General features: G+C 42.3%; 1 protein-coding gene across 3 annotated transcripts in view; it reads left to right on the forward strand.

Moving 5' to 3' along the window:
• ARAP2 (ArfGAP with RhoGAP domain, ankyrin repeat and PH domain 2) overlaps window positions 1–24,990 on the forward strand; it is a 125,553-nt gene that overhangs the window by 47,117 nt on the left and 53,446 nt on the right. For all 3 annotated transcript variants that reach the window (XM_053402549.1, XM_053402548.1, XM_053402547.1), the window contains 6 exons: window positions 8,468–8,583; window positions 11,815–12,014; window positions 13,777–13,862; window positions 15,323–15,505; window positions 18,568–18,742; window positions 19,509–19,637. In XM_053402549.1, the coding sequence (XP_053258524.1) occupies window positions 8,468–8,583; window positions 11,815–12,014; window positions 13,777–13,862; window positions 15,323–15,505; window positions 18,568–18,742; window positions 19,509–19,637 (889 nt within the window). The remainder of the gene's footprint in view (window positions 1–8,467; window positions 8,584–11,814; window positions 12,015–13,776; window positions 13,863–15,322; window positions 15,506–18,567; window positions 18,743–19,508; window positions 19,638–24,990) is intronic.

Below are 24,990 nucleotides of genomic sequence, written 5' to 3' on the forward strand. Positions count from 1 at the left end.
TAATATCCTGTGTGTGCGTTTTCCCACTCTTAGCTGTTCTGATAATAGCTGCACTTGAAAATTGGCAACATCAGAAATCTTCTTTGGCGCTCACTTGTAGCTGAGTAAGATTGTCTTCCATGAACACAAGCTTAGCAGTGAGTCTGTAAGTGACTGTGAAGGGCAATTCTGGATCCACACGTCCTTCCACAGTGGGGACATAGGTTTCTGGGCAGGAGTTGATCACGGTGAGGGTTTGTCAAACGTGCCTTCCTCTTAGCACGTTTCTCTCTTTCGTCCTGAGTTCGAGCGTCTTCAAAGCCCATGACACTTTTGGTAAAGGCTGTTCTCCAATTGGAGCACTCGCAGGCCAGTGTTTCCCAGTTGTCAGTGTTTATACTACATTTTTAAAGATTTGCCTTGAGAAAGTCTTTAAACCTCTTTTGTTGACGACCAGCATTACACTTTCCATTTTTAAGTTCAGAATAGAGTAGTTGCTTTGGAAGATGATAATCCGAACAACATGACCAATCTAACTATTTTGATGTTGAAGAATCATCACTTCAACACTGGTGATCTTTGCTTCTTCCAGTACACTGGTATTTGTTCGCTGGTCTTCCCAAGTGATTTGTAATTTTTTTTTGGAGACACCATTGATGGAATCTTTCAAGGAGTTGGAGATGGCATTTAAAAGTGGTCCATGTTTCACAAGCATACAGTAAGGTTGGTAGTACAATAGCTTTGTAAACAAGCATTTTGGTTTCCCTGCGAATGTCCCAGTCCTCAAACACTCTGCACTTCAATCGGGAGAAAGCTGCACTTGCAGAGCTCAGGCGATGCTGGATTTCGGCATCAATGTCGGCCCTTGTGGAAAGATAACTGCCCAGGTAGGAAAAGTGATTGACACTTTCCAATGTTACACTATTGAGTTGGATATGTGGCATTGCAGAGGGGTTGTTTAGTGATTGTTGGTGCAGCACTTTGGTTTTTTGGATGTTGAGCGATAGGCCAAGCTTTCGTAAGCTTCTGCGAAATATATTTAGGATGGTTTGAAGGGCATCCTCTGAGTGTGCACACACTCCGTTATCATCAGCATACTGAAACTCTATGACGGATGGTGATCTAACTCTTTGCTTTCAGCCTGCTCAGATTGAAGAGCTTTCCATCTGTTCAGTATATGATTTCTACTCCAGTGGGGAGTTTCTCTTCGACAAAGTGTAGGATCATGGCAATGAAAATAATAGATAGGGTTGGGCGATAACACAACTCTGTTTAACACCTGATTCCACTGTGAATGGTTCATATTGAGATCCATTGTTATCCGCGATTGTTGCTGTAATATTATGGAGGAGCCGAAGGATGTTCAAAGATTTATCTGGGCAGCCAATTTTCAGAAGGACAGTCCACAGGGCATTACGATTTACAGTGTCGAAGGCCTTAGTCAGGTCAAACATCATATACAGGGATTGGTTTTGCTCTCTGCATTTTTCCTGAAGCCGTCGAGTGGTAAAAATCATGTCCACTGTCCCCCTAGATGGTCAAAAACCATTTTGGGATTCAGGAAGGGTAGCCTCGGAGATTCTTAGGAGATGGTTAGCTAAGATCCTTGTAAGAATTTTTCTGGCTACAGCTAGTAAAGAGATGTCTTGATAGTTTACACAGTCACTTTTTTTAAAAAAAGAGATTGATAATTTTGGCATCCCTAAAGTCTACTGGGATTTCTTCTCTCTCCCGGATTTTTTCCGATGAGCTTGTGAAGTTGTTGTGTAAGTTCAATTCCGCCCACTTTGAAGACTTTGGCAGGTATCCCATCAGGTCTGCTGGCTTTGTTGTTTTTCATTTGGTTAATAGCTGTACACAACTCTTCCAGATTTGGAGATAATCAGTTCTAGGTTAATTACTAATTAGCATAAGAGTTTAAAATATAAGCTTTAATTTTTTTAAAAGGTTCTGTGCTTGAAAAATCATATTAGGCATGTTATTAATGGGGTCAGTGAACAGGCACCAAGAGATTTGGAGCACTTGGTCATTTGCATGCTGACACCTAGCTCTGTTTCTCAGTTATATTTGAATTGGGTGTGGCCTTGGATGAGTTTCTGGATTCAGTGGTGACTAGGACAAGGGTCAATAATGTGAAACCTAATCCTGACAAGAAGGAGGTCTTGTGGACGGGTGATTCCTGGGCCTGGGAGATAAGCAGACTGTCTTTTCTGGATGGGGCTGCACTCCTTCCAAAGGATGAAGTATGTACACCGGGGGTGATCCATGTTCCATCCTTGTCACTGAAGACCCCAATGGCCCCAGTGGCAAGCAGCCTTTTCACCTGCTGCACCAGATACAGCCTTTCCTAGACCAGGAAAGGCTTTCCACTGTGACTTGGGCATTGACAACCTCAAGACTGGATTACAACAAGCCGCTCATGGGGGGCTTTCCTTGGTGTTGATCCAGAATGGTGGTGCAGAACCCAGTTGTGTGGCTGCTGATTGGATCATACAACCACAAACATGTGATACTGCTGCTTAAAGCATTGCACTGGCTGCCAACTTGCTACTGGGTCAAGTTCAAGGTGATGTTGCTGACATATATAGCCCTGAACAACATGGGACTGACTTACCTAAGTGACTATGTTTTCCCATATAGGCCTAACCATTCACTGAGATTTTTAGTTTGGCTTTTACTATCTACTGAGGATTTGCAAACATGCACATGGTGTTGTTAAAGGGTTCTCATGCTAAAAAGTAATGCCTCGTAATATTATGCCAAGTGTAACTTTCTTGTTTTTGGCCACTACTTAGGTGGGCTCTGACCCATAAAGCCATATGTCACAATCGATTTGTGGGATGAGGAACCTATGGATGGCCCTGCATATGTTGTTGGACTTCAGTGGCCCCAACATCTTTTGAGTGTTGGTTGTGCTGGCTGGGGCTCATGGGAGATGGAGTCCAACAACCTCTGAAGGTCCACAGGTTCTGTTCTTTAAAGTGCCACAAGATTTTGTTCAATTTGTGCTTGTTGATTAAGATGACTAAGAAAGTTCTCTTCATGTTCAAATAGTGACAAACGTTTCTTTTTAAAAATAAAGCATTGCCATCTGAAAACTCTCCCTTCCTCTCCCCGCAAGAGGGTGTGATAGAAATGGAGATTTGATGAGGTTCTTGAGAGTGAGAAGCCTCCATTTGATTGGCAGCAGGAAAAAGAAGCAGGGAGCAAGTGAATGGGGAGAGGAGGACAGGGACTTGCCATTAGCAGCTGTGTACTTGATCGACTAGAGAAGCAACAAGGATGGAGGCCAGACAGGAGATGCATGGAATAATCAAAATGACAGCTTAGCCAGATGCATTTTGAGGGTTACAATCCTGGGAGGAGGAAGGACAAGTGGAAGGGTAGTGATGGAGTTTGATACATTTTCAGAAGTGGCAAGTCCCATTCTGTTTGGTCCAATTTCAGAACTTGGACAACATTAGCAGATGATTAAGAGAAATTTGAGGAGTTTTGATGCAGAGGAACCAAGCAAATGAGGCCTGAAGGAACTGATTTCATGACTCATGTTGCTATGAGACAGATATAATAGTTTTGTTAAGGGAATGCTAATTGGTAAACAGATGAACAAGGCTGCTGGAGTCTGCCAGGGATCCAAGGAAGAGCAGGACACACAGCTTTTCTACAGAAGCACTGAGAAAAGGGTGCAAATTTCCTCTTCTGTTGCCATCCCTTTGCATTTCCCCTGAATCCTGGGGTGAATTTCCGGGGTACTGCTGGAAAGAGGGAGCTGAAATGCCCTATGCGACTGGAATAATGAAATGGCTAAATGCAGCTCAGACATAAAACAAATTTGCTGCGGCGCTGGTTGCGGTTATCCATGAAAATTTCACAGAGAGCTTATTTCCTCTTTTCCCCTGACATACCCGAAGAGATCCTGACCATGACTGAGGTTGTTCTAAACAACCAGCATGAATGCCCGGTGGGATGAACATCTTGGGGTTTGTCAAAATGATGGGGCTGGACGAAATGACTCTTTTCATGGGTCTTTGATTCTGTAATCTTTTCATTATTGCTAGCTGTTAAGCAAATGCCAGTCATTGATATTGACTCTTCAGACATCTGAATATAAATGAACAGAGCTGGGGACGTAATGTGATCACAATTGCTGGAGTCCATTAGTCACCAGGGTGTGAAATTCTGAATAAGCTCCATTTAATTATTATGGTGTTCAGCTCCTATACTAGAGAAGCCCAGTTGAGAGGGAATTGCACTCTTGTTGTGCAAATGGGGATTGTTCGATTGCATCGGTATGTTGCCCTTCTTGCTGTGTGCTATCTAGTTTGGCTGTTGTTATCCTCTTCTGCTTATTGCTTATGTGAGATTATTTGGGATGTTTGCTAGACAACTGATTTGCGTACTGTGTACTTGATCTGCAGAGTGTCAAGTGTGCCTCTTAACGTACTGTCTTGCATCTTGTGGGAACAAACTTCTGGAAATACAGTTGTACCTTGGATCTCGAATACCTTGGCTCCCAAACAAATCGGCTCCCGATCAAAACCCGGAAGTGAGTGTTCTGGCTTTTGAATGTTGTTTTGGAAGCCAAACATCTGATGGGGCTTCTGATTGGCTGCAGGAGCTGCAGGCTGCAACTGTACTCTGTTATTTTTGAAGTAAACATGATTAAGGTGGTTCCTCGGGTTACATACACTTCAGGTTACGTACGCTTCAGATTACATACACTTCAGATTACAGACTCCGCTAACCCAGAAATAGTACCTCGGGTTAAGAACTTTGCTTCAGGATGAGAACAGAAATTGTGCTCCGGCAGTGCGGCGGCAGCAGGAGGCCCCATTAGCTAAAGTGGTGCTTCAGGTTAAGAACAGTTTCAGGTTAAGAAGGACCTCCGGAACGAATTAAGTACTTAACCCGAGGTACCACTGTACTATGTTCTTTATGTTTGTGTTTCCTCTGTTATTGCTTGGTATCCTCATCACTCCAGAGAATTCTATTCACTTTTAACCTTAACTTCTGGCTTGTTCCTGATAGCTGGTATAGGGTACTGTTTAAATGTGTGACCTGTGTACTGGAAAACCTCTAGTTCCAATTTGATCTCAGAGTTGCATGAGATTTGTGCAATGGTTACTACTGGCAGTCAAAATCTAAAAGATACTGCAGTGTGAGAGCTAAAAGCAGTGCCATTTTTCTAGAAAAGGAGGTTCCGGAACACACCATGAATGCCTCCCTCGTTCTCTTATAATGGCAATGGTGCCCACCTGAGAGGTGCTGGAACTGAGTTATGATGAGTTCTGGCTAAATAAAAAGCCCTAGCTAAAAGTATAAACTGCAAAGTTAACATAGATTTGGCTTTTTAAAGCCAAAGTTTGCAGCTCTCTGCACTCTGAAATGTGAGTAGTGAGATAAAATGTGATGTTTTCTTTCTGTATATTGGGAAAAAGAACAAGGAAAAAAAGAAGCCTATGAAAGTAAGATCTCCGCATAGGGTGGGTGTTGTTTTCTTGGAATGGCCCCCACAACTGTGGTTTCAAGTCCCATGCTCTGAATACAGCTTAATCTTGTAGATAATCTAGTAGCATTCACAGTAGTCTGTGGAATGATTGCATAATAATAGTTATATAAAGAAGATGTTGCTTAAAGACAACTGAAATTGCTTCTAAGAGCTTATTAGGAAACATCTTATATTGATTCTGACAATTGGTCCACCATGGTGGCTGGTCCCCATTGAGTCTGGCAGGGCAGAAGGCAAAGAGGCCAATGGTAAATGGAGCCAGAGACAGTGATTGACAGTTCTTGGCAAATTGTGGAAAGATGTTTACTGTGTATCTTGATCCAAACTTGGAGTGAGTTGCAGGGACTGGATAAGATTACTGCGGAGGCTGGTTCTGGTCTACAGGGAACCAGTAGGTCATCCCTGTGCCAGACCCCAAACCATTTGCTTTTCTGGCTTGGAAGATGGAAATCTGGTCTTGTTAGCTAAGGATGATGGGCTTAAATTGTGGTTAAATATCCCAGGAACTTTCTGCCTTTCTTCATACCAAGTCTATATATTATGTCTGGTTTACCCTCCTCTTACCGTACACATCATTGCTACATAATGTGCTGCCAAGCCCAAGCTGACAGGTGATTATAGTGCTGATTCTCCACCCATACGACTGATAGGAGTGGATTAATAAGCCTCTATGGAGTCTCCAGAGAAATCGTTGTGTTGTACCAGAGCAGATACATCAGGTAGATCACCATTGATTTAAGAAATAAATGAAGGCAAAAGGAGAGAGTTTTATTGGAGTCATAAAAGTGAGTGAGGACTAGCAACGCAGAAAAGGAAATGGAAAAATGACCCAAAGTGATGAATGGATTGAGAGCCAGTGTGGTGTAGTGGTTAAGAGCGGTAGTCTCGTAATCTGGGGAACCGGGTTCGCGTCTCCGCTCCTCCACATGCAGCTGCTGGGTGACCTTGGGCCAGTCACACTTCTCTGAAGTCTCTCAGCCCCACACACCTCACAGCGTGTTTGTTGTGGGGGAGGAAGGGAAAGGAGAATGTTAGCCGCTTTGAGACTCCTTAAAGGGAGTGAAAGGTGGGATATCAAATCCAAACTCTTCTTCTTCTCTTCTACTGAAAATTTTGCATACCTACTTTGCAATAATTGTTGGGGGTTGAAGAACACCAACCTTAGGAGTCTTACGGTCTGAGACCTAGTTTACATAAGCTTCCCAGGATGCCGTGTGCTTAATTCTCTGAATTTCCTTTGAGCACAAAAGATTTATAGGGGTGTGTAAGATGTGGGTGGGATGTGGGTGGCGCTGTGGGTTAAACCACAGAGCCTAGAACTTGCCGATCAGAAGGTTGGCGGTTCGAATCCCCGCAACGGGGTGAGCTCCCGTTGCTCGGTCCCTGCTCCTGCCAACCTAGCAGTTTGAAAGCATGTCAAAGTGCAAGTAGATAAATAGGTACCGCTCCAGCCGGAAGGTAAACGGCGTTTCCGTGTGCTGCTCTGGTTCGCCAGAACATGACCCGGAAGCTGTACGCCGGCTCCCTCGGCCAATAAAGCAAGATGAGTCCCGCAACTCCAGAGTCGGTCACGACTGGACCTAATGGTCAGGGGTCCCTTTACTTTTACAAGATGTGGGTAGACATTCTGTTCTAGATGGGGCAACACTCTCCTTGAAGGATCAAGTGTTTAACATGAGGGTACTTTTTAATTTTGCATTGACACATGAGGCCCAGGTGGCCTCAGTGGCTGGTAGTGCCTGTACGTAGCTGCACTCATACCCAGACAAGGATAGCTTGGCAACTGTGATACATCTGAGTTAATTTAATATTTATATGTAGCTTCCCCAGCAATCAAGTTGAACTCAAAGTACCTCATGTCAATAACAAGCCATTAACAAATGAAAATGCTTCCTAATACGAAATGAAGCATTCAGTAAAAGTACAATAAATGCATCGAAGCAATAGCAAAATCAGGCGTAGGAAAATTCTGCCCTCCAGATGTTTTGAGACTACAATTCCCATCATCCCTGACCACTGGTCCTGTTAGCTAGGGATGATGGGAGTTGTAGTCCCAAAACATCTGGAGGGCCAAGTTTGCTTATGCCTGAGCAAAACCAACCATCAATCAGGATACCCCACCTCCCGACATAAGACCGTAGCTTTTCCCCCTTTTTCTTTTAAAGAACTAAGACAGCAAAAAGTCCCCGGCTCAAAATATGTTTCAGACTCTGCTGCTATTTTGTTTTGGTGGGGGTGTTATTGTTTTATTGCAATATATTATATTAGAGTTTCTCTGTTTCATTGCTTGTTATATTGTACATATTGCCTCTGTTATTTTGTAAACCAGCTACCGGCTGCCTTAAATATTACACAGTGTATGAATATATTAAATAAATGGTACTCAAATTAAGCTCAAAGAAGAAGGTGGCACCTTCATGGTGACTCCAGAGGGGAGACTTGATGTAGTCTTTCAGGGTCAACTAGCTGAGATTGGCTCACCCATGTTGGCCTGGCACACTATCTGAGCTGGGTGTTTTATTCGGGTTGCCATATTTCAAAAAGTGAAAATCTGGGCACAAAGGTTTTTGAGTTTGTTTTTGGCAAAGTTGTTGAGCAAAAAAAGTTTCTGAGCTATTTTAAACGAAAATCGCCAAAATCTACACTACCGACATGGGCTGTGACTGGATTTCCCCAGACATTCCAGCGATTTCCGCCTGGACGCTGTTTGCAAAGGATGAATTTCCAAGAAATTCTGGACGTATGGCAACCCTAGTTTTATAGCTCAATGGATCCAGTCCTGAAGGGAATCACAATAACTTCCTCCTTGCCTTCCCAATGCATTGATCTTTGATACAGGTGTTTCCCAGGAAGACAAGCAAGGTCACCTGGAGCTGAGTGGGCAAATACTGCCTTCCCTCATTTTTGGTAAATCACTGTTGTTAAAAACTATTATATGCCGTTTCATAATTATGTGTTCCCTCTCCCCCCCCTTTCTAGGATTTTAAACTTGGATATGGCATCACTATAATCCCCATGAATGTAGCTAATGTGAGACAGGTAGACCGCACAGCCAAACAATCTTTCGAAATAATCACACCTTACAAGAGCTTTAGGTAAGTCCCTGGAACACTTGTTCCGATAATGCAAACGTAAATAATTGTGGAAACTATTATTGAGAACCTTTGAAACCACCTACACAAAGTATTATTATTATTATTCTGTAGCAGGGTTGCCATATTTCTTTTTTAAAAAAAAATAATAATTTTTGTTTGATTTTTAAAAATAAACAACATATAACAAAATCATTTTAAAATCCATATACATAGATTACTCTGAATCTCACGACTTTCTCCCACTCCCTTCATGGATCCTAATGCTAATATTTACACCTGCATATAAATTCATTATCCAAATATTTTGTCCCTCTAAATTTTCCATAGTTTTTGTTATTTTACAAATGTGGTTAAAACCCTGCTAATGTTTTCATCTGTTTACAATGGTCTCGTAGATCTATTAAAATTTCCCCCCATTCTTTTTTAAAGTTCTTGTCCTCTTGGTTTCTGAGCTTCCCAGTTAATTTTGCCATTTCAGTGTGGTCCATGAACTTGGTTTGCCATTCTTCCCTGGCCCACGTTGTTCCTTCCTTCCACCTCTGGGCTAGTAACATCTGTGCAGCTGTTGTTGCATAGGGTTGCCATATTTCAAGAGGGTAAAAACCTGGACACAAAAAGTCATTGAGCTTTTTCAAGACAATTGCCTGATAGCCCCCTACCACCACCGCCAAGCCGAAGCCGCCCATGCCAGAACCCGGGTCGCCCGAACCAGAGCCCGGGTCCCCCACGGCAGAGTTCGAGCCTGAACCAGAGCTGCCTGTGCACACAATTCTTTTTATTAAACCCCAAATCCAGGATGTTTGCTTTAAAATATTTAATTCCCCCTAGATGGGCATGTAGTACCCCCAGGAGAAGACATGCCTGGGAATTCCCATATGTATGGCAACCCTGTTCTATAGCGCAAGAATAGTGTTGCATGCCATCCCAATCTCTGAGTGGTAAGGGATTCTAGAGCAGGGGTCAGCAACCTTTTTCAACCATGAACTGGTCCAGCGTCCCTCAGACCATGTGGTGGGCTGGACTATATTTTGAAAAAAAAAATGAACAAATTCCTATGCCCCACAAATAACCCAGAGATGCATTTTAAATAAAAGCACACATTCTACGCATGTAAAAACACTAGGCAGGCCCCACAAATAACCCAGAGATGCATTTTAAATAAAAGGACACATTCTATTCATGTAAAAAGCCACACTGATTCCCGAACCATCTGCGGGCCAGATTTAGAGAGCCAGTGTGGTGTAGTGGTTAAGAGCGGTAGTCTCGTAATCTGGGGACCCGGGTTCGCGTCTCCGCTCCTCCACATGCAGCTGCTGGGTGACCTTGGGCCAGTCACACTTCTGTGGAGTCTCTCAGCCCCACTCACCTCACAGAGTGTTTGTTGTGGGGGAGGAAGGGAGAGGAGAATGTTAGCCGCTTTGAGACTCCTTAAAGGGAGTGAAAGGCGGGATATCAAATCCAAACTCTTCTTCTTCTTCTCTTCTTAGAAGGCAATTGGGCCACATTTGGCCCACGAACCTTAGGTTGCCTATCCCTGTTCTAGAGGTTCCAAGCATGGTAACCTAGGGTTTGTGTTTCCTTTCGGGAGTGAGGCACAGAAGAGACTGTAGTATCTTTAGGATATATGGTTTATTTACACATATATACAACCTGAACTCACAACAGTGGTTCACAGCATTGACCCCGCCAAGAGGGTCTTGTTTCAAACAGAAATCAACCGTTGTGCTCTGACCCTCTTTCCAGCTTGCTGCCTTTTATGGGAGGGCAACTGGTCTCTTGTTCTTTCTTACTGTGAAATAATGAAGAGATTTTCCAATAAAGACAAATTTATAACATCATTAAACATCAAAAACTCATCACATATCACATATATTAATAAAAATCATATAAAATAATAATAATGAAGAGATGGCTACTTGGCGTATACTGTTCTTGCTTGTACTTTAACAAATACTTTATACCATCTTTTCTGGTCCTTGTTTTGTGTCCTCTGGTAGGCTTCCAATGAGACTTACAGCACGAGGCTGTCTAGGATGCTGCCTGTAGAATTCAGAACTCTGTTTCGCTTTTTGCTTGCTTTTGTTTGAAACGGCAGGATAGGAATTATTATTTTTAATGGAAAAACTTAAATGAATCTTTTGACTTTTTTGTTTGTTTGTTTGTTTGTTTAAGTCCTCTGCTGTGTTTTGACAAAAGGAAATAAATCCAGAACTCCTAAGTGTACAGGCAATATTTTAGACAACTTCACTTCTTGCAAAGCGTAGATATAGAAGAGGATAGAGGTACAGTCGTACCTTGGATCCTGAATGCCTTGCAAGTCGAATGTTTTGGCTCCTGAACACTGCAAACCCAGAAGTGAGTGTTCTGGTTTGCGAATGTTCTTTGGAATCTGAATGTTCGACACTGCTTCTGCGGCTTCTGGACATTTTGGAAGTTGAATGGACTTCCAGAACAGATTCTGTTCGACTTTGAGGTACCACTTTGAGGTACCACTGTATACCACTGTATACAAGACAGAAAGGACAGACACAACAGAGCAACATATGAGTCTTTGTGGAAACCCAGATCTGCATTGAGGAGGCTTCCTGACATCACAGTTTGATTCCGAGAGTGAGGAAAGCCTCATTATTTGGTTTCCTCACAGATCCAATGCACACCCTTTGTATATTATTATTATTATTTATTTCATTTCTATACTGTTTATATTTTGAAGAAAAATCTCAAAGCGGTTTACAGAATATTTAAACATCAACAAAACATCAACAAAACAATCTGAAGAAAGTCAAATATAGAGTATAGAGTCAAAGCAACATAATTAACAGAAAACTAAAATATCTTAAAGATTTCAAAACAAAACATTACAAAGGAGGTCAACTACAGAATACATATTTAGCACAAAGTTTTTAAAAAATCTTAAACTTTTTTAAAAAAACCATTGCTAAGTGAAGTAAAATATAAAATGCACATTTAAAACAGCATAATTAACAAGGGAATAAAATATTGTCATAAGCATGATATATAAGGGTGATGAGTATAAGTTGGCAAATACTAACTGAGGTAAGAAAGCAAAGCAGGGTTTTTATTTTAAGGTTCATTTAATGTGCATTAATTTGATTATCTTGATGCTCAGCTCTCATCTTCATGCAGCTAACATCTCTTAATAGCTGGTAAAACAAATAGGCCTGATCTATTTTGTATTTAATTGGAGGACCCTTTGTCAATGGGTTTCAGCTTTACGGCAGAGTCTGAAAAAGAGAAGCAGGAGTGGATCGAAGCACTACAGCAGTCTATCGCGGAAACTCTCTCTGACTATGAAGTAGCTGAGAAGATCTGGTTCAATGACTCAAACAGGTCCTGTGCTGACTGCAAGGAACCGGATCCTGACTGGGCATCCATCAATCTCTGTGTTGTCATTTGTAAGAAGTGTGCAGGTAATTAAGAAACTGAGTGTTCCATCAGACAACATGCCTACCTTAAAGGGCATGGTGTGTCTCAGCCATATTTATTTCTGATTTAGTGCAAAGGCTTTAATCCTATTATAGCTCCAAGAGCCCAGTTTAATTTTTCAAAATTGTGATATAGTTGATAAATCCCTTTTAAGTGTAGCATATGAAATGATATGGGAAATTATTGTACAGCTTTGCAGGGATAGGACATGGGTGGCGCTGTGGGTTAAAGCCTCAGCGCCTAGGACTTGCCGATCGAAAGGTCGGCGGTTCGAATCCCCGTGGCGGAGTGCGCTCCCGTCGTTCGGTCCCAGCGCCTGCCAACCTAGCAGTTCGAAAGCACCTTTGGGTGCAAGTAGATAAATAGGGACCGCTTACCAGTGGGAAGGTAAACGCCGTTCTGTGTGCTGTGCTGGCTCGCCAGATGCAGCTTTGTCACGCTGGCCACATGACCCGGAAGTGCCTGCGGACAGCGCTGCCTCCCGGCCTATAGAGTGACATGAGCACACAACCCTAGAGTCTGGCAAGACTGGCCCGTACGGGCAGGGGTACCTTTACCTTTACCTTTGCAGGGATAGTATGTGGGATCTGTAATGACTCCCAATGTCCTAGAGGGTTCTACAGAGCAGAGCAGGGATGCGGGTGGTGTTGTGGTCTAAACCACTGAGCCTCTTGGGCTTGCTGATCAAAAGGTTCAAATCCCCGTGATGAAGTGAGCTCCCGTTGCTCCGTCGCAGTTCCTGCCAACCTAGCAATTTGAAAGCACACCAATGCAAATAGATAAATAGGTACCGCTGCGGTGGGAAGGCAAACAGTGTTTCCATCCGCTTTGGTTTCCATCATGGTGTCCCGTTGTGCCAGAAGTGGTTTAGTCAAGCTGTCCACATGACCTGAAAACCTGTCTGTGGACAAACACCGGTTCTCTCGGCCTGAAGCAAGATGAGTGCCACAACCCCATAGTCCCCTTTGACTGGACTTAACCGTCCAGGGGTCCTTTATCTTTTTACCTACAGACCAGTTGAATCAGGCACAAGGAAATTCCAGCCCAGGGGCAAATCTACATCCACTAGGGATCATAGTTTGGCCCATAAAACTGTTTTTTCAAAGTCAAGGCCGTTTGTCATGGATGCTTTAGTTGAGATTCTCCATAAGGTCCCTCCCAACTCTACGATTTTATGAAGCCCACCTGCCCTACACCTGATGTCAAATATGTGAAACAGGTAAAGATGTGGCTGCAAAGGAATGTGTGCTCTTGATTTTTCCCTTGCAAGCAGGGCTTGTATTCAGCACCTTTAAATTTGGGCACTCCCTAGGATTGGTTACTCTGGAATTCCTGATTGGGAACTCTATACAGTGTGGCTGACCCCTGGTGAAAATGGAGCTTGAAGCCACTGCTGAGGTTTTTTTCAATCCAATCGATCCCTTCAAAGGACCATTTTTCCTTCACATCCCAGCTTGAATCGATCCACCTTGCTGAGGACAAATGTTCCTTTGCAGCATGGCTTGATTGCAAGCTAGATTGTGAAGGAAAAATAGGTTACTTGAAGTCAGGTAATAGACAAGTAGATGATCCAACCTGCTTGTCAAAATGATCCACAGGTGAAGGAGTTCAGAATCTTGCCCACCAGCCATATATTGTAAGCCACATGATGTAGGCGCACCCCTTTCTTTTCCTTTATCTGTTTATCAAAGTTCTGTCCCTAATTTCTAACCCTGAAACGTGCTACATCTTGTTATTTTGACCCAGGGCAGCACAGATCCTTAGGACCCAGAGATTCGAAGGTCCGAAGCCTCAAAATGGATGCCAGCATTTGGAGTAATGAACTCATTGAGGTAGGAAACAGTCGGGCGGAAGGGGAATAGGAGAGACAAGCCTTATCAGTGGGAAAAGTAAACATTTATTGTGAAGTTTCGTGGCATGTAATGATGCTCCTGAGGAATTTGTCTATTAATTTGAAATCCCTTCCCACTTGATAGAAATGCTTCTGTGCTTCATTGTTTTGTGCTGATTTTTTAATTTTTTATTGCTTTTTATTGATCCATGGCAGTGAGGATTTCCCCCCCGTGTTGAGCCAGATTTCTTAGAATAGAAAGTGTGGGGGATAAATATATTAACATAAAAAAATAAGGCTGTTTTATGTTTTACTGTGGAAATAGAAGCTCATTGTCACCACGTATTAAACAAAACACGTTCTTTTTATTTTCTTAAGTGACTTCAGTACTTTGAAAAGTTCTCCTTAATGCCAAGCTATTAGAGCTTGCTGTTGTTTTCTAAAGAACTTCACTGGCATAATACTTTCATTTATTTCCCCACATTTTCCAGTTTCCAAAATGGCAAAATGTCAGTCTGTAAGGAATGTTGGGGTACATAATTGGTTTTCTACAGATGCCCCTTAATTCATCTGTACCTTCTAAGTACCGCATTTTTTGCTCTATAGGACTCACTTTTTCCCTCCTAAAAAGTAAGGGGAAATGTGTGTGCATCTTATGGAGCAAATGCAGGCTGCGCAGCTATCCCAGAAGCCAGAACAGCAAGAGGGATTGCTGCTTTCACTCTGCAGCGATCCCTCTTGCTGTTCTGGCTTCTGAGATTCAGAATATTTTTTTTCTTGTTTTCCTCCTCCAAAAACTAGGTGCGTCTTGTGGTCTGGTGCATCTTATAGAGCAAAAAATATGGGTATTTCATCATTTTCCTTGGAATCCTGTGTTGGGATATTGCTAGGGCTATGCGTATGATGTGATTTGATAGGAGCTTAGGAAACCTGCAGAATGTATGGCAGAGCATAGAATTCAGCTTCCTGAGAGTTTCATTTTTAAAAAGTGTATATCTAGCTCATATGGCTTTGCTGATGTGCTTGATGATGTGTGCAGTTACCTAATGCCTGCTGAAGTCACATGAACTGCCGAACAAGATTTTGTTCAATAAGATGCTAAGAAAGCATGGGAGAGCTGCCTTTACACAGTCAGAACACTGTTCCCTTTATCTTTGGGTTGTCTACAATGTCTGGTAGTGGTTCTCCAGAATTTCAGGTGGAATTCTCTCTTAGCCCCACTTGGAGATGTTGCAAATTTACCTGGGACTTTCTGCATACTCTACCACTCACCTACAACCCTTTCCCCGTCCTCAAAGATGAAGTTTGCCTCCATTATAGTCCCTTTGGCTAGGAGAAGCAGCAGAGCAAGTCCCATGTTTAGACAGAGTGAAACGGCCACCTCATGTAGCTGATTTTGGGTGTCATGGAAAGGCAGCAAAGTGTTAGATGTTTACTAAGTTTGCTTTCTTCCTTCTGCAGCTTTTTATTGTGATAGGGAATAAAAGGGCAAATAGCTTTTGGGAAGGAAACATTCAGCCCGATGAGGAGTTGCGTATGGATGCCCCAACAGACCGGAGGTTAACTTTTATTACACAGAAATATAAAGAGGGAAGATTCAGAAAAAGCACTTTGCTGTACAAAACCAAAGAAGAATTAAACCAGGTAAATCTGGAAGAAATGTTGGGGTATAGGGCTAGTCTTTTTTGAGGTGGTGGATTGTCTGTCTCTTTTTGTTGTGTGTGATACACACACACACACACACACACACACACACACACAGTGGTACCTTGGGTTACATACACTTCAGGTTACATACGCTTCAGGTTACAGACTCCGCTAACCCAGCGTTAAGAACTTTGCTTTAGGATGAGAACAGAAATCGTGCTCTGGCGGCGCGGCAGCAACAGGAGGCCCCATTAGCTAAAGTGGTGCTTCAGGTTAAGAACAGTTTCAGATTAAGAACGGACCTACGGAACGAATTAAGTACTTAACCCGAGGTACCACTGTGTATATACACACACACACAAAGAATATGGGCACAGTAAAGACTAACACCAATTTTGTTTTGAACCATAACTCCCATCACTGTTCACTATTGGTCATGCTGCCTGTGGTACAAAACATCTGGATGACATTGTGCTTTTGTAGATTAGAGTCCAGTCTGTGAAAAGATTAGAGGAACTGTGGGGTTAAATAGGCCACAACTTTATTAAATGGTCATATCTATGTAAAGAAAGGAATAAGTAGCCCAAACTAATTGAACACACAACTGGACTGTTCTCTGTTGATGTCCTCTGTTGATGCTCTCTGTCACAACTCAACTGACACACCCAGGAGAAGAAAGATTACAGGAAGGTGTTTTTTTTTTATAAAAAAAAGGCACAACCAAACAGATGTGCAATAAAAATGACTAGCCAAAACCTAGTTTGCTTTATTGCCAAAGTGAGCAAATAGATACACCATGCCCTTCCAAACTTCAACCGATGCCAAATGGCGTTTCGGTATATAGCCCATATATAGACCACAGCTCATAGACTCATAGAATTGTAGAGTTGGTAGGGATGCCAAGGGTCATCTAGTCCAACCCCCCTACAATGCAGGAAGCCTTGGCTCACAGCTGTCCCTGGGTGGACCCCAAATCCTAAGAAACATCACTGATTAAACACAAGTCATGATTCCAGTGGCCAACCCACCCCCTCCAGCAAATCCCACAGGCAGAAGCATTGCAGAGCCAGAGGATCAAACTAGGACTAATATTAGATACAATCACCCCCCCCATTCAATTATTTCTGGCTTTTGTTAGGTATGTTGATGAACTCACATTAATAGTTCAATTAATCGTTAATTTTATTGTATGCAATTTATGAAGGCCAGAATCCAGAGAATCACATAGCTAGTACTATACCTCCAAGGGGAGCTTTGAACTTGTAATTTTTCAGTGGTCTTCATGCTCTGTATAACAAATTGCTTTTGAAATGGTGTAGAGATTTAAAGATAGCTTGTTATATGGCATGAAGGTCTGTTGTTCAAAGAGGGAGGAACGTTAGAACTTCAAGGAAGACCTTGGCTTCACCTAAGAGAGCTCTGTATTTTATATGTAGGGCATGCAGCACTATTACAATTTTATTCCAGAATGCCAAGTGACAGTAGTTACACTGCTAGGGTTAAATGAAGATATTTCAGTTTGTTCCATCTGTTCTGTGACTTCTAAATGTAAGTGTTCAGAAAGGATTTTGTTTTGATCTGCAGAGGTTGACAAGGACCAGCAACATAATCAGTTGAGCTAGCGTATCCTCTAGAGGCATCGATGTGTCACCAGTATTGCCGAAACAAATAGTAAAATGTTTGTGCTTCCTGTGTAGCATTTTTTAATAAAGCCTTATAAGGTTTTCTTACTGTTCTCTGCCTTGAGAAGTCAGAGCCCGGTTAATGTTGCTCAAAAAGAGAAAAAAGAAAAATACGTATTTGCATAACCCCATAAATTTGTGACCTACATTTCTGGCTAAACCCAAGTGTCATGCATTTTCCTCCATGCGTAGAAGCCCTGCTCAGATGGCAAATAAATGCCTGTACAGAGAAGAGGTGATATTATGGTGCCTTGTTGTCATCCACATACTAGCTCAAATTCCCTGTAGAATGCCTACACATGTGCATCTTGCATGCATGATCAGGGACCCTGTGCACATACAAATTGTACAACATGTGCTCTGCTCAGCAGTCTAGCTGAATGTGTGAAAATTGTGGCTGGATTCTGGAGTCTTCATTATGCATGTTTAGGCAACAGGCAAACAAGTACTTTGGGCTGATTGACATCTAATGCCCTTTTAAAATGTGTTGGGGAGGGGGTGGTTTATTTGATGGTTCTTGTTTTCATTTTTATTACGCATTTTGTGGTTTTATATTGTGATGTTACATTGTGAACCACCCTGAGACCTGTGGGTATGGGGCAGTATACAAATTTATTATTATTATTATTATTGATAATAATAATAATAACAAAGGTTAGGTGTGTACGTGTACATATACATTCTGTATAATGGATGTGGGTGGCCCTGTGGTCTAAACCACTGAACCTCTTGGGCTTGCCGATCAGAAGGTCGGCGGTTCGAATCCCCGCAATGGGTTGGGCTCCCGTTGCTCTGTCCCAGCTCCTGCCAACCTAGCAGTTCGAAAGCATGCCCGTGCAAGTAGATAAATAGGTACTGTTCCAGCGGGAAGGTAAATGGCATCTCCATGTGCTCTGGTTTTCATCACAGTGTTCCGCTGTGCCAGAAGTGGTTTAGACATGCTGGCTTCATGACCAGGAAAGCTGTCTGTGGACAAACGCCAGCTCCCTCGGCCTGAACGTGAGATGAGTGCTGCAACCCCATAGTCGCCTTTGACTGGACTTAACCATCCAGGGGTCCTTTACCTTTACCTTTTATAACCCATTTGCCTACTGAACAGGGCTAGTAATAGTTCCTGTACAAGCTAAGCTCTCTTAAAAAATGGATGTTGGTCCAGACCTACGAATCCCCCAATAATTGTAGCACATTGTGATTTAATAACCTTATGATAGTTTGCTGTGAAATGTGGCGAGCTTTGACCTTGCTGCGTGAATTTCAGCTGAATGCATCGGCTACAGTGTGACGAGATCGCTGAGATTGCCCATTGCAATAAGAGTCATTAATTCCTTCCTGTTTGGTGTTCTACTTGTAGCTCATGCTTTTCATCTTTATGATCAGGCCCTGTGTGCTGCGGTAGTTAAGCAGGACGTATTGGAAACAATGATGTTGTTGTTTAGCGGAGCAGATGTGATGTGCGCTACCGGAGATCCTGTCTACAGTACTCCATACTTGTTAGCCAAGAAGTCAGGACAAAGGCTGCAGATGGAATTCCTCCACCACAATAAGTTTTCAGGTACAGACTTGAAATGTGTGTGTGTAACTGCGTGGTGCAATGTATTTTAAATTAATACTGATTTAAGAAGATCAAATAATGACAAAACGGAGAGAACGTGGCAGCACTAAGTCAAAGCACCACTTGCAAAACTCTTTGATGTATATTGGATGCTGTGACTGGATTTTTGTAAGAGAGATAAAAATCATGAATCCTGTACGCTTGCAGGTAAATTCCCTTTTACAGTCGTACCTTGGTTTTCAAACAGTTTAGTTACTGAATGTTTTGGCTCCTGAACGCCGCAAACCTGGAAGTGTCTGTTCCAGTTTGCAAACTATTTTTGGAAGCCGAACATTCCATTGCTTCCAATTGGCTGCAGGAGCTTCCTGCAGCCAATCAGAAGCCCTGCTTTGTTTTTCGAACATTTTGGAAGTCAAAGGGACTTCTGGAACAGATTCCATTTGACATCCAAGTATGACTGTACTTTCCTGGTTTTGGCACCTTGCTGCCTTGGGACATGTTTGTGTATGTGTGTGTTTGTTTGTGTGTGTGAGAGAGAGAGGAGGCGGGGGGGAGAGAGGTAGAAAGAGAAAAAAGGAAGGGGCAGAGGGCCTGGATGGAGAAAGAAATTGAGGTATACATCTTTTTTTAATATATTTTATTAAATTCCCACAAATTTCACATAAAATTCCAATAGCTAATAATTTTTTTTGTTTCTTTTATCGATACATGTTTCATAGTCACTGAAACAGGCTCTTTTCATTATACTTTTTTGTGACTTTTACAGATTTCCCTAACTATGAAGTTCATTCAGACAATGTTTCCTGTCGAGATTCTTCTTCCTTCCTTTGTGACTATTTATACAAGGTTTCCTTCAATGCTACAAAGCCGTTTACAGAGAAGAAACTAAAAGAAGGTATTACAGTCTCTTTCCCATCCTGTTCACCCCAATGCTTGACTTGGTTTTTAGACCATTGGTCAGATTGCAGCCCTTTCCTGTTTTATGTTAGAACCTTAAAGGTAATACAATGGGGGGGGGATGTTTTTGTGAAATGATGTGTATGCAAAGAGACTGAAATGTTCCCTTAAATAAAATAAGATTCTCTGATCACAAGTTCATAACGAAGAGTAGAAGGAGAGGGAATGATTTGGTAATACGTAAAGCAAGTATTATACTTCCTACACACTTGATTTCTTTTAAAATACTGCTTACCTTAATGAATTCCATGTGTACATTATAAGAGATCCATTAGGTTTTATTTGTCCAATAGTTCCAAAGAAGAATAAATAAAAAAAGTTTTTTTTCCTCATTTTTTAAAAATGCCTAAATTATGACAAATTAGTTTGATAGTTAATAGGGATTAAAGATGCAGTTCAGTTAAGTCAAAACAAAGTATACCCCTCTTGAAATTACTTAATTCCAAACATTTGTATTTATAATTCATTTGTATTTATTCACTTCTTCGTGGTTCGTAGAGAAGGAAAATTGGGTTGTAAAGATATGTTTTTCTGAAAGCCTTTTATGGCGCACCAAATGGTGTAACAAAAAGTGGCAGAGTTTGGGTGTGGAGTTGGGTCCTATGACTTTTATTAGAGCCTGAGTTTAAATATATTGTGGGATTAATTTCATATGCCCACAGGAGATTTGTAGTTCTTGAACAGCAGATTACCACATGGCAAAATGGAGAGGAGTTTCAATGCTGTTACACAACATAGAGGCTTGCAGTTTTCAGGGGTAGAATGAAATGTGTTGCCCTGTTGCAAGAATTACTTCTTTCTGCCCCATAGAGTGGAGATAGCTCGCACCCTTTCGAAACACTGCCTAGGATGTGTGCCACTAACATGGAAGCTTGATTCAGGAATGATGAGTAATTCACCACTACAGTGGTGTTTGCTTCACGTTGCGTTTTTTTCAGGTTATGAGCACAGCAAACATAGAAGTGTTTACTTCTGGGTTCGCCACTTCACGCATGCTCAGGAGTGCTCTATCGCGTCATGTGCATGCGCAGAAGCGGCGCTCTACTTATGGACTTTTCAGGGTGCGAACCGCACCCCAGAACGTAAGTAGAGGTTCCGCTGTATTTGAAACCATTGTCCTATTTAATCATCCCACAGGACAACAGTTACTGCAGAATTGCTTCTTGATGTTGCAAGGTCATAACAGATTGCTTTAAGGAGGTGCTTGGTCACTACAATGCCAAACCAAAGCAGTTCTGTGTACCTTCTATTAATACAGATGATGTCTTGGTCACATTCCCTTGTGACAAAGAGACAAGGAGAGTTACGCAAATGACCCTCAGTCATTTTGTAGTGTTGATGACTGAGGCTTGGACAAAGGACTTCACAGTGGGGAAAGGAAAGAGTTGGTTGGAAGGCCAAGGGGAAAGAGGTGAAGGACCTGTGGTGTTGTGGGGTGAAGGAAGAAAGAATCAAGAGCCCTCTGTTTTCCCCTACTGCTCATCTTAAGATAAAACAGGCACCATAATAGTTGTACATGACAATGCTAGGTATATATTTTCATAGGATGGGTTCTCAAATCTTGACATGTAGTGGTTTCTTGGAAGAATAGCATTGGTAAGCTTTAAAATATTATAGTGTTCCTTGGCTTTTTCTCCTATTTGTTACAAATCTGTTACGCATATATCTTCAGGTAAAGCCTGATTTTGTGTGTGTGTTTGTGTTTTTGTGAAAGCTATAGCCCCACAATACTGAGTGGGCTTTCTACCATCACCTCTGCCAACGTAAAATAGATTGACTCTGTCTTGGCCTCTATTTCCAGTGTTCATGGAAAACAAGAGCACCACCTTTTAGCTACTGCGTGCTATGATTCAACTGTTCATTTTGCAATCAGCTCCTGTCAGGCTACATGTTTTTTCCTGCAGCTTTCAATTCTTCTAAGTTCAGAGGTGTTTTTTTTGCTTTGCCACTTAGGTTTTTCTTTCTTCTATCCGTGTCTGTATAGTTTCGGTAAACCTGAAATTGTCAAAATATGATATTCTGCTTTAAAAGATCTTCTTATTTGGAAACCCAGCGAGGTTGTGGCAAGTGTTAAAAGGAGGATGTTTCAGAAAACATTCCTCTGTCTGCTTTTGATCTATAAACAAGCTGTGTAAACCCATCGATTTATCGGAAGCCTTGGTGAAAATAGACACCGATTGGACTTGAATATCCAGATGATCCGGGAGATGAGAGCAAGGCAATTTGTTGCAAATCTGTAGATCCCTGATGGGAGTGGAGGCTTGCATCTGTCTGTATTTGTAGACAAGCACATATTTCTACATATTTCCACAGCTCTAGATGGGAACAAAAGCATTGCAGGAGCCTATGCCATTTTCACAAGATGCAACCTTGAATTTCCCATAAGGCATCCCCCTGCTTTGGAATGCCAGTACACCTGGGAATACCTGTGTTTCCTTAGTGCCTGCCTTCCTTCAGCCACTATTTATAGAAGCAGATGGAGGCTGATGTCAGGCTGGTTCCACTTAGATGAACTTCAGAGCCGTCTGTCCTTTCTATGATGGACTATTGAAATGCGCTGTACGTGGGGCTACCTTTGAAGGTGACCAGGAAACTACAATTGATCCAGAATGCGGCAGCTAGACTGATGACTGGGAGTGGCCGCTGAGACCATATAACACCAGTCCTGAAAGACCTACATTGGCTCCCAGTACATTTCTGGGCACAATTCAAAGTTGGTGCTGACCTTTCAAGCCCTAAACGGCCTCTGCCCAGTATACCTGAAGGAGTGTCTCCACCCCCATCGTTCAGCCCGGACACTGAGGTCCAGTGCTGAGAGCCTTCTGGTGGTTTCTCCCTGTGGGAAATGAGGTTACAGGAAACCAGGCAGAGGGCCTTCTTGGTAATGGTGCCCGCCCTGTGGAATACTCTCCCATCAGATGTCAAACAGATAAGTAACTAAACAACCTTTAGAAGACATCTGAAGGAACTTTTGAATGGTTGATGTTTTGTTGTGTTTTTTGATATTCTGTTGGGAGCCGCCCAGATTGTCTGGGGAAACCCAGGCAGATGGGCAGAAATAAATAAATAAATAAATAAGACATCTGAAGGCAGCCCTGTTTGTTGTTGCTTAGTCGTTTAGTTGTGTCCGACTCTTCGTGACTCCATGGACCAGAGCACGCCAGGCACTCCTGTTTTCCACTGCCTCCCGCAGTTTGGTCAAACTCATACTGGTAGCTTTGAGAACACTGTCCAATCATCTCGTCCTCTGTTGTCCCCTTCTCCTTGTGCCCTCAATCTTTCCCAACATCAGGGTCTTTTCCATGGAGTCTTCTCTTCTCATGAGGTGACCAAAGTATTGGAGCCTCAGCTTCAGGATCTGTCCTTCCAGTGAGCACTCAGGGCTGATTTCCATCGGAATGGATAGGTTTGATCTTCTTGCAGTCCATGGGACTCTCAAGAGTCTCCTTCAGCTCCACAATTCAAAAGCATCAATTCTTTGGCGATCAGCCTTCTTTATGGCCCAGCTCTCACTTCCATACATCACTACACTTTGCTCTTAGCTTCCCCCCAATCCTGTTACATAACTCTGACCTTTCCCAACACTGTGCATTTGTTGCCTACACTTTTGTTCTATCATGGGAGATGCCGCAGAACCAGGAGGGCAGCCTGTGTGCTAAATTCCTCAATTGGAAAAGGGTTAGCTCATGATTACTGGAATTCATCTTTTTGAATCCACCACTGTTTTTGTTGAAAAAAAGCAAGGTGTGGCCACGAGATCATCTGAACATCAGCTTGCCTTTCCCCCTCCTGTGGCCACAAAAGTTTAAGCTGCGTCCCTTCTTCAGTTGACATTCAGTTCCATAAAGTAGATTGGGGAATTGCATGGACATTGGGGGTGGAGTCAGCAGGGATGGTTGGATGTCAATCATAATATCATCTTACTTACTGGGTGGACGTCTCACATGGCGGGACTTCCTGTTCCTATTTTCCTCTGTGCAGCCTCCCATGCACCCCCAGTACCTGTCCAGGGGTGCCATTTTTTGGGGGGTGCAGAGAGGGCTGGGGAAAAAAGGAATTTCCATTGCTTATACATGTGTCGGGGGCTTATCCAAATAGCACTCCTATAAAGACCATTAGCTTTTCAGCAAGCGAACCAGCACCTATGGGAAATTATTCATGGCTATTTGGCGCTACACACTTTTTAAATACGAGGTGCAGTTCAAATGAGTCCTTAAACACCATAATGTTTTGTTACCTGGGTGATGGTTAAAGCAAGAAATGTACATGCGGCACAAACATAAATGAATGTTACTTTTATGTTCTCTTGAAGAATTGCGAGGGCAGTTTACTACTGTGTGCAGCTATTTTGTCCTTTAAAGCTGTAATATTTATTTGCTAAAGGCCTAAATGTAACAAGCAGTCTACATAAGTCTGTTTGCTGAGACATCCTTATTTAGTTGTAATGTGCACCGAGATTGTGGCAAGACCAGACTTTGAAGCTGTTTACTAAAAAAAAAGGATGCATGTCTAGGAAGCTCAGCTGCATTTTGTTGACTTCTCTCTCTGTGTGCTTGTGCAAATGGGAATGACATTAGTGTTTTATTTAATGCGTTTTGTGGATTTTTGCTTTTGTTTCAAGCTTTTGGTACTATTGAAGCCCTCACAATTTCCAATATTTGTTTTTAATCCCAAGTCTGAATCATACCCTTCTCAAAGACTGCAGAGTGCAGAAAATACAACTTATTTTCCAAAGATTTCCACCTGTATTTTGCATATTTATTTATTATTTTATTTATTAAATTTCTATACCGTCTTGCATCCGAGGAGCACGGGGCGGTTTACAATATAAAAACACAAAAATACATAACATAGTAACAAACCAAAACAATGAACCCCTTCACAACAAGCAATAAAACAAAGAGCTAGTTAAAAACAAAAAGCTTAAAGAACAGCACAGTTCTGACTCAAATCATATATAAAATGCTTGGGACTATATGTAGGGTTGCCATATTTTGAAGAGCCAAAAAGAGGACACATTTGCCTACTGCTACTTTTAGCTATGGATCACTATGATGAAAAAGAGGGCGTGTCCTGGGAAAAAAGAGAACACACAACAACCCTCCTGTATTAAATATAGGAAAGTCTTAATTGTAATGCTAGCACCAGGCATGTCTCCTTGGGAGGGCAAGCCAAATGGGTGCCACAATAGAAAAGACCCCCTCTTTTGTAGCAGCATAATGTCATTTTGTAGCAGCATAATGTCATTAGGGACACGGGTGGCGCTGTGGGTTAAACCACAGAGCCTAGGA

The sequence above is a fragment of the Podarcis raffonei genome, chromosome 9, assembly GCF_027172205.1.
Source record: "Podarcis raffonei isolate rPodRaf1 chromosome 9, rPodRaf1.pri, whole genome shotgun sequence".
NCBI lineage: Eukaryota > Metazoa > Chordata > Lepidosauria > Squamata > Lacertidae > Podarcis > Podarcis raffonei.